The following is a 16,865-nucleotide window of genomic DNA, read 5'->3' on the forward strand; positions in this document are numbered from 1 at the left end:
GGACACGGCCATTTTCAGTGGCGGTGTGGTGATTGGCTCTAGGTCAGGAAGGAAGAGGGGCTTCTGAGATTGTATTTAGAATCTTACAGACCTTCTACCAGGAAGAGACATACTGTGTGCTTACACCAAAAAAGGAACTTGTGGGGAGAGATTAAAGGGGCTCCTGTCAGCTACTGGTATACATGCATTCCAAGCAATAGACAGTTGGGAAAGATCTTACCCTTCTGATAATGTTGGGGTCGTTGCACTTGGCTAACTTTCCAGCAAAGAGCTGAACCCCAAAGCTTGCAAAAACAAGCATTAACGTCAACAACAGAATGGAGACCTGAAAGAAATTGATGGAAAAGTAAATCTCTTGGTGAAAGTTAAGAACTGGTATAAACAGTGATTTAAAAAAATGTATTTAGATCCTATTGCGTAAAATTCATGTTTGTTTGATTTTACAATGATATCTTCTAACTTCTCCACCATGGGCCACCCATTCATCTTAAAATGGCAAAAGGATAGAATTAACAACAGGTTTTATATTTTTAAAATAAAATTATACAACTTTCATGAAGGAGAATGAAATAAGGCATCTATATATGATTTTTAAAATCGGTACTTTTTTTTTTTAAGAACAAAGGAAAGTGTTAAAATTTTTCCTTTGTATTCCATTTGTTAATGGAGTCACTTCCTTACTAACTGAGCATAAATTGGAGAGATAGTGGCTTTGCTTTTTTGTGCGCATGGACACTGGTGATAGGGAAAAGTCTATGTACTATGATTCAATCTATTAATTGTCTTGGGCTCCCTCTGCTGGCTACTTTCTTTGTCTCAGCAGAGAAAAGAGGTAAAAGGTTAAATTTGCAGCTACCACATAATTGAACTGCATGGATAATCTAACCAGATGTTGTAAGTAATGTAAAGCTGTTCAGAGGCCTCCTCAGGAGAAAGACACAGTGAGATTCCCTTCCAGACCCTATCAGTGGTCCCAAGACTTGTGTAAGTGACTGCCTGGTGTGGTAATAGTGTCTTTTCCTTCTCATGAATTCATGTGAAAAGCCACAGAGCTATAGTTTGTGCAAAGGAAACAGGGCATTTTAAACACATATTTAAAAGTATGAATAACTACACATTTTGGCAACATCACAACATAAATATCAAGTGCTTTCATACTAACTAAAACGGCAGCTGAGCTAACACTGTTTCTAGAAAATAAGCTCTCAGCCATTCCCTGTTCCTCAGATGCAAGCAGGAATCATCCATATCAAAACAATTGTGTGATCACTCTTCTGGGGAGGTGGGGAGATCTTTTTGAAATAGACTCTGAGCAACGAAACTCTTAATTTGTGTTTTATCTCCAGCCCTGTCCTTAGAAGAAATATCATATGCTACATTAACACATCCTATCATAACGTGATGCTTCCCCATTTGAAAATCATGTTTCTCCTTGAATAACATTTTAAGTGTTACCTGCTGCTTATCAAGGCTGTTGGAATTCGGTATACCTATATGCCGTGTTTCTAAATATTGTTTTGTTAATAGTTCTAAGATGGACAAATTCCATTTTCCATGCTCAACAGGACACCCAGAAATCAAAAGCAATATTTTTTCAAACTCATTCATAAATTAGATGGGATTGAACCATCTTATCCTTAGTGTTTTAATGGAGAAGGGAAATTCCAGAGTAGAAATTGAGGTCAAATATGGAATGAAAAAAATGTATCTTAGCTCTCTGGATTTGTCATGCATTGTATCTATAGGTGTTCCTTAGAATAAAGTAAATCAGAGCATCAGTGGGTGAATTTTCTGAATGAATTTTTCCCGTCTCCTTTCTAGTACTCTGTCATTGAACAAAACTATGTAGGCTTGCCCTTGCTCTGCAAGCCTCACTTTACCCCCCAGTTAACAACATGACAGGACTAGATTGTCTCAAACAAGAAGCAGGTGGGTGGCAGCTTCACGTACCAAAAATATTTCCTTGAAACCACTGAAAAGTTCTCGAACAACTTTCCTCATTTGGGGCACGAGTTTGAATATCCGGAGAGGTCTAAGGCACCGAAGAACCATCAGTAGCTGAGCTCCTGACTCAGCAGGCACATTTTGAGGCATCCAACAAAGAAATATCAAACTCACCTAGAGGAAGAAATAATCTTTGGAATTTATACTATCTCGTCTGCTGTATACATTTCCTGAGTGCTCATAAGCTGTGACCTTCCATTCAGCAGAGGCTCCATGAGTTATATGTGGAACAGATGCTCACAGGTGCATATACCATCTGCTAACCTCAAACAATGAGTATATTCTATGCCTGCAGAGGGTTGGCCTCTGGTGTATAGGGTGGTAGGTACCCATTCCATGCCTTTGTATCCCCACATATTCCACCTTGAGATGTATCGCACGACTCACTGAACTTTGACCACTCTTACACCATGACCATGATTCCTTTGATCAAGAATACTACTATTTTTATTGATGTTTATCAACATGCAAACTGCCACTCAAAGCAATTCTCCCTTTTCCTACATTGAATTTATGAATTTTCTGAGTCCATCCCTGTAGTTTCCTAATTTAATTGAACAGAACACTTGATGGCTATCAGTGATAATCAGAATTGAGAAGAATTTGATATCAAGAGGATCAATAATTAATAAAATGATTTATTTGACACAATTTTGCTTTATAAGAGCCATAAGAATTATGGGATGCAAGCTAGTTTGGTTCTTTAGATTTTTTCATGCATTCTCATTCATATATAAATTATGAGTTATTTTAACTATACCTGTGGATATTGTAATAACTTCTCGTATAAATTATTTGTTTAGATTTCTGGTTAGATTTCATGTGCATACCCTTTATTTACATCTAATAGATCTAAAAATGTAGTTATGACAACTAGATCTCAGACATCTCACTCTTGTACCAGGGGATGTGGAAAACCATCACATTTTTTATATCTAGGAAAGAATAAAAAATCTTACAAGATAGATAAATATGTCCATGACGCCACCAAAGTCCCTGATGACAGCAGTTGGAGTGAAAAACAAGCCATCTGCCATAATCTTCAGATTAAGCTCAATGCTCATGAATATCACAAACACATATTCTGCGATCTGAAATAGGAAAATGGCACTTGGGTTGTGACAAAACAGCAAAAACAGGGCAGTATTTTACAACTGAGCTGGGAGCTAAGATTTCTCCACAGTACCTGTAAAGTGGGTGCATGCATGACTCTTCGGAAGGGGGATTCAAACATCATAGAAATGCAAGAGCAGATGGTTACAGTGATCATGACCCAGTCCAGGTAGGTGACAAGTCCCAGCAAATCACTGCCAAAGAACAAGCATACTGAGAAATGAAGATGCTCCACCCAAGTCTACCAGAAACAGGGGTGATGGCTTTGGTGACTCTATCAACAAAACTGGTGCTTCTGAAAACAAGTTTCAATGGTATAGTTTAACTATATATATTCTTTGGGTGTAATATGTGCTTGTGTTAATTACATGCTTGCATGTTCATGTGTGTATGAGGTATGTGCACTCCAGTCTAGACATGTAAAGGTTTGAGGTAGATGCTAGATTCTTTTCCACTTTGTATTCTTGAACCCGGGTCTCTCACTGAACTTTTATCTTCCCTCCAGTTCTAGGGTTATAACCACATGAGGTCATATCTGGCTCTTTAAATGGGTGCTGGGGTTTAAATAGGCCCTTGTGTTTGCATTACCCCTAGAAACAACTTTCCAGTCTAAATTTTTATATTTTTATGAAGCAGAAAATAGTATATTTGAAGTTCAAATGCACGGGGAAGACAGAACTTGTCATGCTTACTAAAGTTGGTGGTACTTTGTATTTTTCACAGCTCCCGTGACAGGGTCTGTTTTGGATCTGTAAGAAAGAACAGCATATAAATTTCTTCAACACAAGAGTGTTAGTAATCACAAGCATCTCTCCATCTGAGCTTCTTTTTTTATAACTTCTATAAAATGACTATTATGACGTATGGAACTGCACATTACTGTGGAAGGCAGAGAACACTGGATAAAAGAAAAATAAAACAAATTCTCAAATTCTTAGTTTTGTATTGGAGACTCCAAGGATTTCTGACATGGCTTATCACAAAGTTAAACCTTGGCTTTAGTTTAAAATGCCAATTTAAGATGCATGTGTTACTAGTTTTAAGATGTTCTTCATAATTATTTGGCTAGATACTCCATAAATTACAGTCCTTCACTCTCTGTTTCACTGTGGTCCTGTGTAAAAATTAATATGGCATCTCATGGGTGATGGATTCCTAAGGCTTAGTTTTAGAGATCCTGCAAATGGTTGTCACTGAGGCTCCAGCAGATTTTGAATGCGTGTTCCCAATTACAACAAGGTCTTCATCAGCCCATTCAGCTGTGTTTCCTGCAAAAGGAGAATTACAGTACAACAAATGAACTGGGGATTAGTAATTAGATGTTAGGCAGCAAAACAGGGTAATTCAAGATGAAAATTCCACTTGGGCATTGATCAATGTCTACTGTCTTTCTTCATCTGGTCGAATCTCAGGGAAGCTTTACAATTATTGTTCTCTACTTTAAATGGTGAAGACATTTCTAGAACATCAGTGGAAGAGTTGAATGGTCAGGATGGAATGGGTCACATACTAGCTGGTGTTCTTGGGTAAAACCTTCAGCCTCCACAGACCTAAATGTCTTCATTGGTTGGTGGGGAGGTGTATTAGTTACTTCCTCGTTGCAGTGACTGACCACAGAAACTTAGAAAATGAAAGGCTCATGCAGGCTCACAGTTCAAAGTCATAGTTCATCATGGAGGGACACAGATTGCACCTGCAGTCAAGAAGCAGAGAATGATGAAAGCAAGTGCTCTGCTTGCCTCTTCCTTTTTATTCTGACTGGGACATAATTCCATAAATGATGCCACCCACAGAGTGCATCTTTCTACCTCAGTTTACCCAACTAGAAGCCACCCCATATAGATGCCTAGAGGTTTATTTCCATGGTGACTCTAAATTCCCACCAAGTTGACCACCAATATTAATCATCACAGGAGGGCATACAGGGTCACAGTTTCAAGGTCTCCTTAGTCCTGTGATGTTGGGACAGTTCATATTGGTTTCATCAAGATGCAGTAATTGTACTTAGAGATGGTGTAAGCTTTTGTGATTTGGTTATGGGGGCTGGAAGTCCAAGGCAGAAATGTCAGTAGTGTTGTGTCCTGAGTCCTCTGGGGTCAGGATCCACTCTAGGCCTCTCTACTTGCAATGCAGAGTATATTCACTTTACATGTCTTCACAGGGGCTTCCTCATTTTGGGTTTGTATCCAAACCCCTTCTTAGAAAGGAGTGAAATACCAGATTATTACTAACTTGAGGACATCATTTTAATTTAGCTATCTCTTTAAAGGTCTTGTATCCGAACATCATCACATTTTTTTTGAGATACCAGAGGTATTCAACATATGCCACCAACCAAAGAGTACACATGGTAGGACTCATGGCTCTAGCTGCATATGTAGCAGAGGATGGCCTCGTCGGTCATCAATGGGAGGAGAGGCCCTTGGTCCTGTGAAGGCTTTATGCCCCAGTGTAGCGGAATGCCAGGGCTAGGAAGCTGGAGGGAGTGGGTTGGTGAGCAGGGGGAGGGGAGAAGGAGATGGGGGTTTTTGGAAGGGAAACCAGGAAAGGGGGTAATATTTGAAATGTAAATAAAGAAAATCTAATAAAAATTTGCATTTTAATTGGAGCAAAACATATGATTCAGATGATTAGAGAGGGCTGAAGAAACGTGGCACACTCTTGTTCAATTCTACAGAAAGATATTGACAAAGGTTTGGAGAATAACAGATTTTTGTTTGCTTGCTTGCTTGTGTTTTGCTAAAATTACATTGCTTATCATGTATATACATTGTAATAATATCATACCCTTTAGTATTTTCATATATACATATGAATGTTGCCCAACAAATGTGAGAGAAAAAGCTCTGCTCATATATAAACTTAAAAAAATATATAATCCAGAAAGTACTTTTAGTGATAGAGAATTACAAACAAGTATAAAAATCAATCAATCAATGTTTTAATACAATGGAGCTGAGATTTAAATTTTCATGTTGGAAATAAATTGAAGACTTATTTCCTGAAAAAAAAGAAGATTCCAACATATGAATATTTTTAGAAACTATTGAGCACTCAACAGATAATGATATTATATGATATTAATTATTAACAAAGGGCATGCAAGTACCTAAGTGAGTGTACAGGGAAAGAAAAACATAAGGAAAGTGTAAAATGTTTTATAATTTCTCCATGCTTGTGTGTGTGTGTGTGTGTGTGTGTGTGTGTAGTGCACTTGTGTGGATCCACTTATGCAGGTGGAAGCCTAAATTGAACTTCAGGTGTCATTCTTTGGGAGCCATCCACTTTGTAGTTTGATACAGAACTTTTCACTGGGACCTGAGGCTCACCAATTAGTCTAAGACTAATGGCCTGTGAGGCCCGAGGAGCTAGTTGCCTCTCTCTACCACCCCAGTGTTGGTGTTACAAGCACTCATACCATCATGCTCAGCTCTTTACGTGATGCTGAAGATCAAATTTAGGTTTACAACCTCAGGCTGCTAAAACTTCATCCAGGGAGATATCTACACTAGACAAAATTCCTTTTATCGGCTGATTGACTATAGTTGGCTTAGGTTCTGCACAAATGCAGCATCCCCCTGCATTACCCAACGAGAGGTTCTTACCCATTTCTTCCATACTTGTTAGGTAGAGAGAGTGGTTAGTGGATTTTCTTGTCATAACAACTAGTAATACAAACAATAGATAACATTTTCTTTCCACTTTGTTCTAGAATAAATCTTTTCATCAGAAAGTGCAAGTCTTTGAACGATATCCTTCACCATGTCATTTATTTTTCCTTCCATTTAAGTCTTTCAAAGGAAAATTGAGACTTAGTAATACTGACATACACAATTGTCAAACATGTACTAACACACACAGCTGTTAAATGCTTTATCAATGGGAGTTACCCGCTTGAAACCTTTATTTTCCACCTGGTCAGGCGCAGGATGATTAATTAGCCCATGGTTTATTTTGTGACCCCATTAAGACCACACTGTCCTTTCATCTTCCTGTGACAAACACCCTGCTGTTCACAGGACTCAGGACAAATACCTGGTTGGAGTGTGGTTAAGCGGCCCATACTTACGCATTGAAGCGTGCTCGAACCACCACGCGGCAGAAGTTTCTGAACCTATGCTCCCGCCCCACGATGAAGAGAGGCTTGTCAAAGTATGGGTGGTTCTCCCGCAGTTCCTCTTCTTGCACCTTCCTTCAAGGGGACATTTATGGAATGAGAAAAAGCCCACGGAAAAGAGCCAGTCTTAAATGAGACCCTTGGGTCACAACCAGTACCTTTTCATCTCGGCTTGTTCCTTCTTCTCCTGAATCATCTTTATTTCACTGTCTTCTCTTTGTGCATTTCTGTAGCGCACTGTATTTGAATGCTAGAAATAAAAGGTGTATGTACAGTGAGAGATTTTTAAAGACCTAAAAGACTGTTTTTTTTTAAATTAAAATCAGCATTGCTCTTTATATATGCACACTATATGTAGACTATAACACATGTGATAGCTATAACCTTTATATATAAAATGTTTCATTTGCATATAGTTTAATAGCCATGAGCATCTTGATAACTTGAGTTTTCCCTCTAAAATGTAAAATGCTTAGGATAGATATACTTATTGAAATTTCATGCTGTGCCAGGCCCTACCATACTGCTGACATTATGACAAGGATAGAAAGATTTAAAAATTAGAATAAACAAGGCTGTTAGAGGATTTGTAGTATTGAGGCTGTAGTTCATTTGGTGAAATTCTTTCTTAGTATGCAAAAAGCCCCAGAAATGTGTAAGCTCAACATGGTGGTACACTGTGCCAAAGGCTTAGAAATTCAAAGTAATCCTCAGGTACATAGTGAGTTTTAGATCAACCTTGCCTACATGATTCTCTTTGTGGAGTGTGTCCCAACACAGATGTCCAAAAACATGTTCTTTCTAGACTGTGTACATTTATATTGGGACACTCAAAGCAAAGAACCAGGATCAATGCTCCATGTTCTTACTGGATTCTTTTTAAATTTTTTTATATATTCCTTTTTAATGTTATCCCCTCCCCCATCACTCTGTTTCGATGAGGGTGCTTCCCCTCCCACTCCCCCACCCACTCCTGCCTCAGTGCCCTAGCATTCCCATACACTGGGGCATCAAGCCTTCACAAGACCAAGGGGCTTCTCTCCCATTGATGCCAGATATGGCAATCCTCTGCTACATATTTAGCTGGAGCCATAGGTCCCTCCATGTCTACTCTTTGCTTGGTGGTTTAGTTCTTGGGAGCTTTGAGGGGTCTGGTTGGTTGATACTGTTATTCTTCCTATGGGGTTGCAAACCCGTTTTGCTCCTTCAGTAAGTAGACTGTATATTTCTATTGGACCACTCAAAGGAAAGAACCAGGAAGCAATAAACATGACCCAAACAACAACAACAACAACATGGAATAAGAGAGTAGATTATATAAATACAACCCACAGCGCCCATTTAGTGTTGAGTATATGTCTGATTTTGGAGCTGAGCACTTGGCAGTGGATAATTAGGGGCACCATCCCTGGAGAAGACAGGCTCTCTGTTTCAATCAAGCAGTCATTGATTGCTTATAGATTCTTCATCTAGGTATGGGGCTTTGGAAAATTTCTCCAATTTATGTTGGCATGTCAACTGATATTGTACTCAGGTCTTGTTTATGCTACCTCATAAACAAGGTGAGATTTCACTGGTGTTGTTTTCCTGTCCAATATAGAAGACACGATCTCACAACAGACACCACAGTCCTGTCTTTTACAACCTTTCTGCCCCATCTTCTGCAATGTTCCCTGCATCTTAGGTGTAGTAGTTATGTTGTAGATGTATGAGTTGCAGCCAGGAACTCAAAGCCAGTTGTTCTCTGAATTTTGTGCTATTCTTTTTAGCTGAGGCATGTTCTGTGTCTATATTTTTGCAGTTCATGGTCTATTTTTTAGTACTTGGCTGAAGAAATTTGCTTTCTGAATGTCCTGATTCATCATTATAGGGACACATTTAAAGATGATAGAGAAACTCAGGCATGAGAACTGTTAAAGCAATCATTTACATATAGAGTCATAATCAGGTTTCCAAAATCCAAAACATAGCTTAGAACTCACGTCTTGAGTTAAAGTTTCAAGAGATTTCCCCCTGCTGATCCTCTGGCTGTTGGATCCATGTCTTAGTGACCTAGAACAACCACAGTCAACTTGTCAAAGCATCTAAAGACAAAGTTTTCACTTGTAATCAATAATCATGAGTAAAAGACTAATTTTTCTGATATATCAGAAATGACTCATTCCTTTGTAAAGCAAAAGCTTATGGTGTATCCACACCTCTTTGATCCTATCTAACAAGATTTCAGATTTTTGTTCTTTCTGATCTTAAAAGTGAGACTTTGGCTATCACCAAGGAAAGAATCTTTGAAGTAAAGATTTTTAAATCTTTGAATCATGTAGGGAATTTCTTTATTGTTACCACCAGCAGCTGGAACCTAGGTCCTCACCATGCCTGCTTGCCAACAAGGGTAGAGGCCCAGGCTTTGTACTGAGGCACTCTTGTAAAGTCCTTTCCTGGATGTCTTTGGAGTTCATCTTCCTGGAGTATTTACCTGCGCTCCTGGCGGATGTGATGCTGCACGCTGAGGATCGACCTCTCCTTTGCTGGCTGCCCCTCGAATGATCCGCTCAGCATGCGCTGTCGAGTGCAAGCTCTAGTAGAAGAAAGAAACCCTAGATAAATGCATGGTTTGTGCATTCGGGATGAATAATACATCACTGCTCATGGCTCTGATTAATTTTAAGGAAACACCAGTGATAAGGCAAAATAACACATAAAGGAAAATGACCTTAAAGGCTTTGTGTCAGAAACACAAAGCAGAAGTCCAAGACCAAGAGGAGCTGGAAGATAAACAGAAAGCACCCCCCCCCCTTGCCCTTGGTAAGCTTTCTATAAGGATCTGTCAGCAGCAGGGTCTCTATGAGCTCCCCCAGGAAGGTTTGCTTTTATTTCTTTCCACCTGGACCCTAGAATGATGGACTCTCAAAAGCTGTTTGAATCCACCTAGTGCTGCCTATATGTACAATGTGTGTAGGGTTATCTACTAGAAAATGGGTAGCTTTTTTGTGTCCATATTTCTGAACTAAGCTTACTGTCCTTCTCTCAGCAGCCATCAATTGCCAGTAGTTTCTCAGCTAGGGATAGAAGTTCATGAGGCCCTCCCCAACTACACTAGGATTGTAGTTGGCTTGCTACTGTGTAGATCTTTGTGGTATTCTTATACTTATAATGTTATAATAAATCGTAAAGAAATGTACTTTAAAATGCTTCTTGGCTATACATAAATTTTTCCATTTTAAAAAGTGAAAACAATTTTGCATACTAATGAGAGGATATATTTGTGTGCTTTCATATAGAAATTTTTACCATATATTTATTTATTTATTGATTGATTGATTGATTCACTTTATATCCTGGTAGCAGCCCCTCCTCCTCTCCTCCCAGTCACATTCTGACAAATCCCCCCCTTACTTCCTCTGTGTAGGTCTTGTACATACATTTCCAGCTGCTGTAAGTTCATATGTGCAATGGCCCTGTCATGTCATAAAAATATTATTTTGTTGAAGACATCCACTATTTATGGTTTTTACACTTTTCTGCCCCCTCTTCCACAATTCTGTCCAAAATCTGATGAGACTGGGGAGCTATTCAGACATGAGGATGGGAATTCAGACCCCAGAAATCACATAAATGCCAGCCAAGTTGGCATGGCAACCCAACTCTAGTTCTAGGTCTCAGGAGGTAGAGGCATGGAATCTTTTATATACATGTACACACATATGTATATACATGTACCTATACACACATGTTCACTCATACACTCAAACTTCAATGCACGTGCAACAACACACATACAATAAAAATGCTCCTGATCAGAAGGAAGATAATCATAGTGTATATCCTTGGGAGGGTGTCTCACAAATCCAACTGAATGTATATGTATTACTAAAGAAAGGGGCCAAAGATTCCTGCTATTACTTTAGTAAGGAGCAGGGATCACTGTGGAGATATACCCAAGCTGACATTTTAGCACACAAGGGATCTGTGGAATGGTAGATGGAAATTGTACTCATTTCTAGAACTACAGTGATACTGCATAAGAAGATGTGTTTCTAGGTTCAGTTAAGTTAACAAAAGTTAAGCAAAGTCTTCAATATCTAGAGTGAGTTTTTGAAGGATAGACTGAAAGCATGAAGACAGTTTAGAATACCTATTTAGAGTATAAGTGATGTTCTCCCTTAGATGTCTAGACCCCCAGAAATCTGTGGCTTATCTACTCCACGTGTGCAGCTTATTCCAACTTGAAATAAAGTTAAAATTATAACTCCTTTAAAAGTACCTATAAAGACAATCTATTTAATTTTATTTGTAATGACTTTCATTATTCACAAGTATGAAGGGGTCAAACAAAAATATTTGATCTTTGCAGCATTTCAAGGTTCATTCATCAAGTATTTATGGAGCACTATCTTTGTTCAAGGGTTAAAAAAAATAATACCCACCAACTTTAAAATACAACCTTGCTTGCTGACTTGGAGCTTTTCAGTTTTAATAGAATCCTGCCATTATACTTGGGTGGGAAGATATTCCTTCATAAAACTTCAAATGCACTTACTGTAATATGCCCCAACAAATGCCTTTACTCAGATGTGTATTTTACAGTCTGCTAAAAACAATATGAGCTCTTAGTTTTCAGCTAGCAAAGGCTGGATTTTACCTATAGTTTCTTAATTAAAATGCCATAGTCTTGCCCAATGAAAGAAATGTGATGTCAGAGCATTTAGTTAAACAAGAGTCTCAACTAAAGAGTGATGATGGGGAGTGGGGAGAGGTCAAATGCTAAAGTTTAACCTTCAGCCACTGTCATGTAACTTCTACTCTTTTATTGTGATACTCATTCTCTACCTAAGTCATTGAGACCTATGGGCCCAAAGCACAAAACATATCCAGCCTAATTAAAACATGTCTGATTAAATTGAGGGGCCTTCCTATAAAGGAAATAGAAAAATGCAATAGTCTCTGGCTTAGTATTATAAGAATTGTAGGTTATGTGTCCAATAGGCCAGGCTGTAAATGGACACACTTTCTGGAAAGTGTGTTGCCATTGTGCCTGCTGATTGCAGGCCTTGGTAGCCTCTGCAAAGCATACTGTGTCCTCTCTTACTGTTCAGAGCAGCCAAGTCTCCATGGAGTCCATGGTGCCCAACTACTATGGCTCCCTTTTTTCTCTTCTCCCAACAATACTGCTAAAGGCTAATACGGTGTCTTAGTTAAGGTTTCCTTTGATGTGAAGTACCATAACCAATGCAACTCTTATAAGAGACAACACAAAACATTTAATTGGGGCTGGGTTACAGTTTTGGAGGTTTAGTCCATTATCAACATGACAGGAAGCATAGCAGCAGGCAGGCAGACAGACATAGTACTGGAAGAACTGAGAGTTCTTTCTATATCTTGATTCAAAGCCAGCCAGAAGAAGACTATCTCTTCCACCCTTGGTGGAGTTTAAGCATTATCTCAAAGCCCTCCCCAACAGTGATGCAGTTCCTATAAGGCCACACTTACTCCAACAAGGCCATACTTCAAAATAGTACTCCTTCCCATGGGCGAAGCATATTCAACCCACCACAGGGTGACAGGAAAGATAGTCCCTTATTTTCTTTTTGTCTTTTGACTCATTTCTTTCTCTCTGATTTTAAGGAATTAAGACAATTTTATTGGAAGAGACTGGAGTTTCATCACACGTGAGAATTATGGTCTCTGGATGATTCATACATTGAACATGGATGTTGGTTTTCAGTTCCATCTTGCAAACAAAAACCTTTGCACAAAAGGGTTAGAGTAGCCAAACCTTTGCTTTTCCTTTTACCAAATCCCCCCTGTGTTGTTCACAGTAGTATTTACTAAGAAAGAATTAAATGCCCAGTAACTGTGAGTTTCTTATTAAGAAGCAGCTTAACTTATAACACATGAAGTCAAGAGATCCTTTGGAACCCAGCATCAGCTGACTGGCTTTGGTTCTTCAGTGGAACGTCTCCATCTGAGTGAGACTTCCTGTGCCCTGAGAAGAAGAGATTCCTGGTTCTATGGCTCCCACATACTATGAGCACAATGAAACCAGACTCATATAACCCATGTTACCCTCCCCATCATCCAACCAGCATTGAGAGGTTACCTTCAGCACCCTAGTGTCTGTGCATTGCTACCCCTAACTCTCTCTCTTTGGTTGGTCTGCCCAGTGGTGCCTCCTCTACACTTGTGTAAAATTAAAATTAACGTCGTCTCCCCACTCCCCATCATTACTCCTTAGTTGAGACTCTTGTTTAACTAAATGTTCTGACATCATATTTCTTTCATTGGGCATGACTATGGCATTTGAATTAAGAAACTATAGGTAAAAGCCAGCCTTTGCTAGCTGAAAACTAAGAGCTCGTATTGTTTTTAGCAAACTGTAAAATACACATCTGAGTAAAGGCATTTGTTGGGGGCATATTACAGTAAGTGCATTTGAGGTTTTATGAAGGAATATCTTCCCACCCAAGTATAATGGCAGGATTCTATTAAAACTGAAAAGCCAAACTCTTTTCAAGGCATGCTCTTTCATGGCTTATAAAGTCTACTTGTCTTTCAGCATTGTCTCATAGGAAACAGGTGAGGATACAGATGAGATGATTTCTTTGTAGATATATTAGTTCATCTAAAAGCACATAGAACCCTCGAATTTTATTTTACAACAAGAACAGAGGCCAAACTAATGGGTGTAGGAAGACCCTGTGATAGAAAGAGATGACTCTGGAACAGAAAGTGGAGTAAGAACTCAGAGATGGAAAAACAACATGAAGAACAGCACTTTGGTTCCAAGACCACTTGGATAAAGGAACAGGCCAGAAAGGATGTCATGTTAGCACGTTTCTTTATATAACAAACAGATTCACACTTAAACTGTGCCACATTTGTTGGACATGTAAAAGGTCTTACTATTTTGGAAAACAGTATTAACTGGAAAATGATGTTTCTATCAATTGGATGTAAAAAGATGGAGGATGTTTTACTCAGTTTCCATCTTGTTATGTAGTCTCCATCCCTGGCCCATGGTGAGTACCACCCAAGTTCAGGGTAGGTTTTCATACTTTTGTTATTACTTCCTAAAATTGTTTACACAGACACAACCAAACGTCTGTTTTCTAGATAATTCTAAGTCTCATCAAATTGACAATCAATCAAGGTAAAACATAACTCAGTGGTTCTGATCAAGAATCTCAATTTATCTTGTGTGGATCTGACTCCTATTTGCAATGATGTGAATGGCAAAGAATACTCTATTGGTCTAAGTGCATGCAGGTTTGTCAGAGACCTGAGGCTAGAGAATTAGCTATGGTAAGTGATAAAATATAGTGTTCAAATTTCTAACTCTGAAGTCATTTGTTATGTAGCAAATAGGTATCTAATATAGTTATTTCCACTGTGCAAAACCCTTCAACTTCCTATTGTTTTTCAGAAAAAGATGAACTGGGAAATTCAGTGTGACTTCCAAAGCCTTATTGGCCTCCTCCTGATCTTGTCCTTTCTGACTTATTCTTTTACCAGAAGATATTCCATTGTCTCATACCATTCTCTTTGGTCATTCAGATCAATACATAGACCACACTCCCAAAGCTCCAAGTCAGCAAGCAAGGTTGTATTTTAAAGTTGGTGAATATTATTTTTTTAACCCTTGAACAAATATAGTGCTTCATAAATACTTGATGAATGAACCTTGAAATGCTGCAAAGATCAAACATTTTTGTTTGACCCCTTCATACTTGTGAATAATGAAAGTCATTACAAATAAAATTAAATAGATTGCCTTTATAGGTACTTTTAAAGGAGTTATAATCTTAACTTTATTTCAAGTTGGAGTAAGACAACCAGACAGTAATAAGAAAAGGAACACCTCAGATATTGGTTCTCACAAATAGAAAATTTGTTTTTAACTGTGTAGTCTGTGCAAACTGATGGAGGAGCATGAATGTGGAAATGAAGTTGAGACTCTAAGAGCTGTACTCATTTTAATCTCTCAACCTAAAAATAGGTCTATCACTGGAAACTGAATCCCCATGTATCTCATCTTTCAGGAATTTGTTGGCAAGCAAGCAAAGGACTCAAGAATTCAGGAGTGTCTACCCATAACCTGACAAATGGATCTGCACATATTTCTAGCTAAGGGATGGATGTCCTTTAATGACAAGTAATTTGCTATTTTAAAATTTTCAGTAGTCTTTATGTGTTGGGATTATTGAAGGATACAAGGAAAATAGTCTCAGAAAGAAAATGTCTTTTTACTTGCTGTTCAGAGAAAAAGCACAACTGATCATATAGAGAAAGCAATTTGGTCTTCAAACAGTCTCTATTTCTTTGAGGAATTATGAGATAGAGTGGAAGAGCCAAGGTCTTCAGTATCTTGCCTGCATCTTTCTCTAATAGAAAATTTGAGAATGCTGTGCAGTTTTCTGTGTGAATTGGTGGAAAACCATGCAAACAAAGATGTTCTTAGAAAGTCCATCTAGTGGCTTAATATTAACAACAACAAAACAACAACAACAACAAAAACCCCAAGCCTGCCTGGCTTCTGAAAGTGAGAGGCACAAGGCTCTGTCTAGTGAAAAATAATGAAGTCTTTTGTCTTGTGTGAGTGAGGAGACCAGCCATTATGCAGGCCTATGTAATCTCTTTATTCCTGTTCCCTGGAGGAGAATTATAGAGAGGCATTTTCCTTTTCCCAGTTGGGGTTAATGTTATGCCCTCTCTACCTTTGAAAGTAAAACAAGATGAGGACCCCTGATGATGACTCAAATGTGGGAATATTCCTCAGCAAACACACATTCCCAGTTGCAAAAATATTACCCCTGGTTTCTTGCCAAGCCTTTGAAAAAAACATATGAAAGATTGATTCTTTTCCTCCCTCCCCACATTGCCTTTGTGGTGTGGAATTTCAAATGCCCCTTATATGACAGCCACATATATAATCTTTTCTAGGAACAGAGAATCGTGTCTTAAGAGATTGTCTCTATTTTTCTTGACATTTCTCCACCAAAAATATTTTTAAATTGGCCCAAAGATGATGGGTATAAGAGGGATCTTTGGAGTTTTATTAGCCTTTAAACACCACTAGTTGTTTATAGACACAGTAGCAGGGGTCCTCCGTTCCTTTCTTTGTTTCTGTGTCTTCTTTCTTAATGTTCCAGAACAAGGGTGTGGGAAAAGCCTGCACACTCTGTAATGAAAGAAAGGCTTAGGGGTCTTCAAATTATTCTCACTCATTATAGAAAAGTTAGATTACATGAGAACATCTGTAGTAAATGTAATTACCACCCAAGAAATCTCAATATGACTTCACAGAGCATTGAAGTTGAGAGGTTTTATCCAAATTCTGAACCCCACAAGGTAATCTATTTTAAACTATATTCAGATGTTGGTTAATGTCATGTAACCTCATCTTCAGACAATGAGAAAACAGTTTTCCAGTGGCAATTATGTAAACTCAGGAGTGGATAAGAGAGCAAGAGAAGAGAAAATGGGCACTTCCTGGAAATGACTCTTACCAGACAACATTGAGGTGGCAAGGTGATCATCCAAGGTGGAGACAATGCAGATGGTAATGGGTAAGGCCCTGGTGATGAGCTCTTGCTGAGATGAAGGAAAAGCTGTATTTTTAATCAGAGTGAGTACC

The 16,865-nt window shown here is 38.6% G+C and overlaps 1 protein-coding gene across 5 annotated transcripts in view; it reads right to left on the minus strand.

The window, feature by feature from the left end:
* Nalcn (sodium leak channel, non-selective) overlaps positions 1-16,865 on the minus strand; it is a 324,306-nt gene that overhangs the window by 36,679 nt on the left and 270,762 nt on the right. For all 5 annotated transcript variants that reach the window (XM_029469212.2, XM_029469211.2, XM_029469215.2 and 2 more), the window contains 9 exons: positions 9,708-9,809; positions 9,217-9,286; positions 7,393-7,484; positions 7,187-7,309; positions 3,810-3,866; positions 3,191-3,311; positions 2,964-3,095; positions 1,951-2,118; positions 221-325 (listed from right to left, as the gene is read on the minus strand). In XM_029469212.2, coding sequence (XP_029325072.1) covers positions 221-325; positions 1,951-2,118; positions 2,964-3,095; positions 3,191-3,311; positions 3,810-3,866; positions 7,187-7,309; positions 7,393-7,484; positions 9,217-9,286; positions 9,708-9,809 — 970 coding nt within the window. The remainder of the gene's footprint in view (positions 1-220; positions 326-1,950; positions 2,119-2,963; positions 3,096-3,190; positions 3,312-3,809; positions 3,867-7,186; positions 7,310-7,392; positions 7,485-9,216; positions 9,287-9,707; positions 9,810-16,865) is intronic.

This window comes from Mus caroli, unplaced genomic scaffold, assembly GCF_978045245.1.
Source record: "Mus caroli unplaced genomic scaffold, Mus_caroli_1 scaffold_12, whole genome shotgun sequence".
Lineage (NCBI taxonomy): Eukaryota > Metazoa > Chordata > Mammalia > Rodentia > Muridae > Mus > Mus caroli.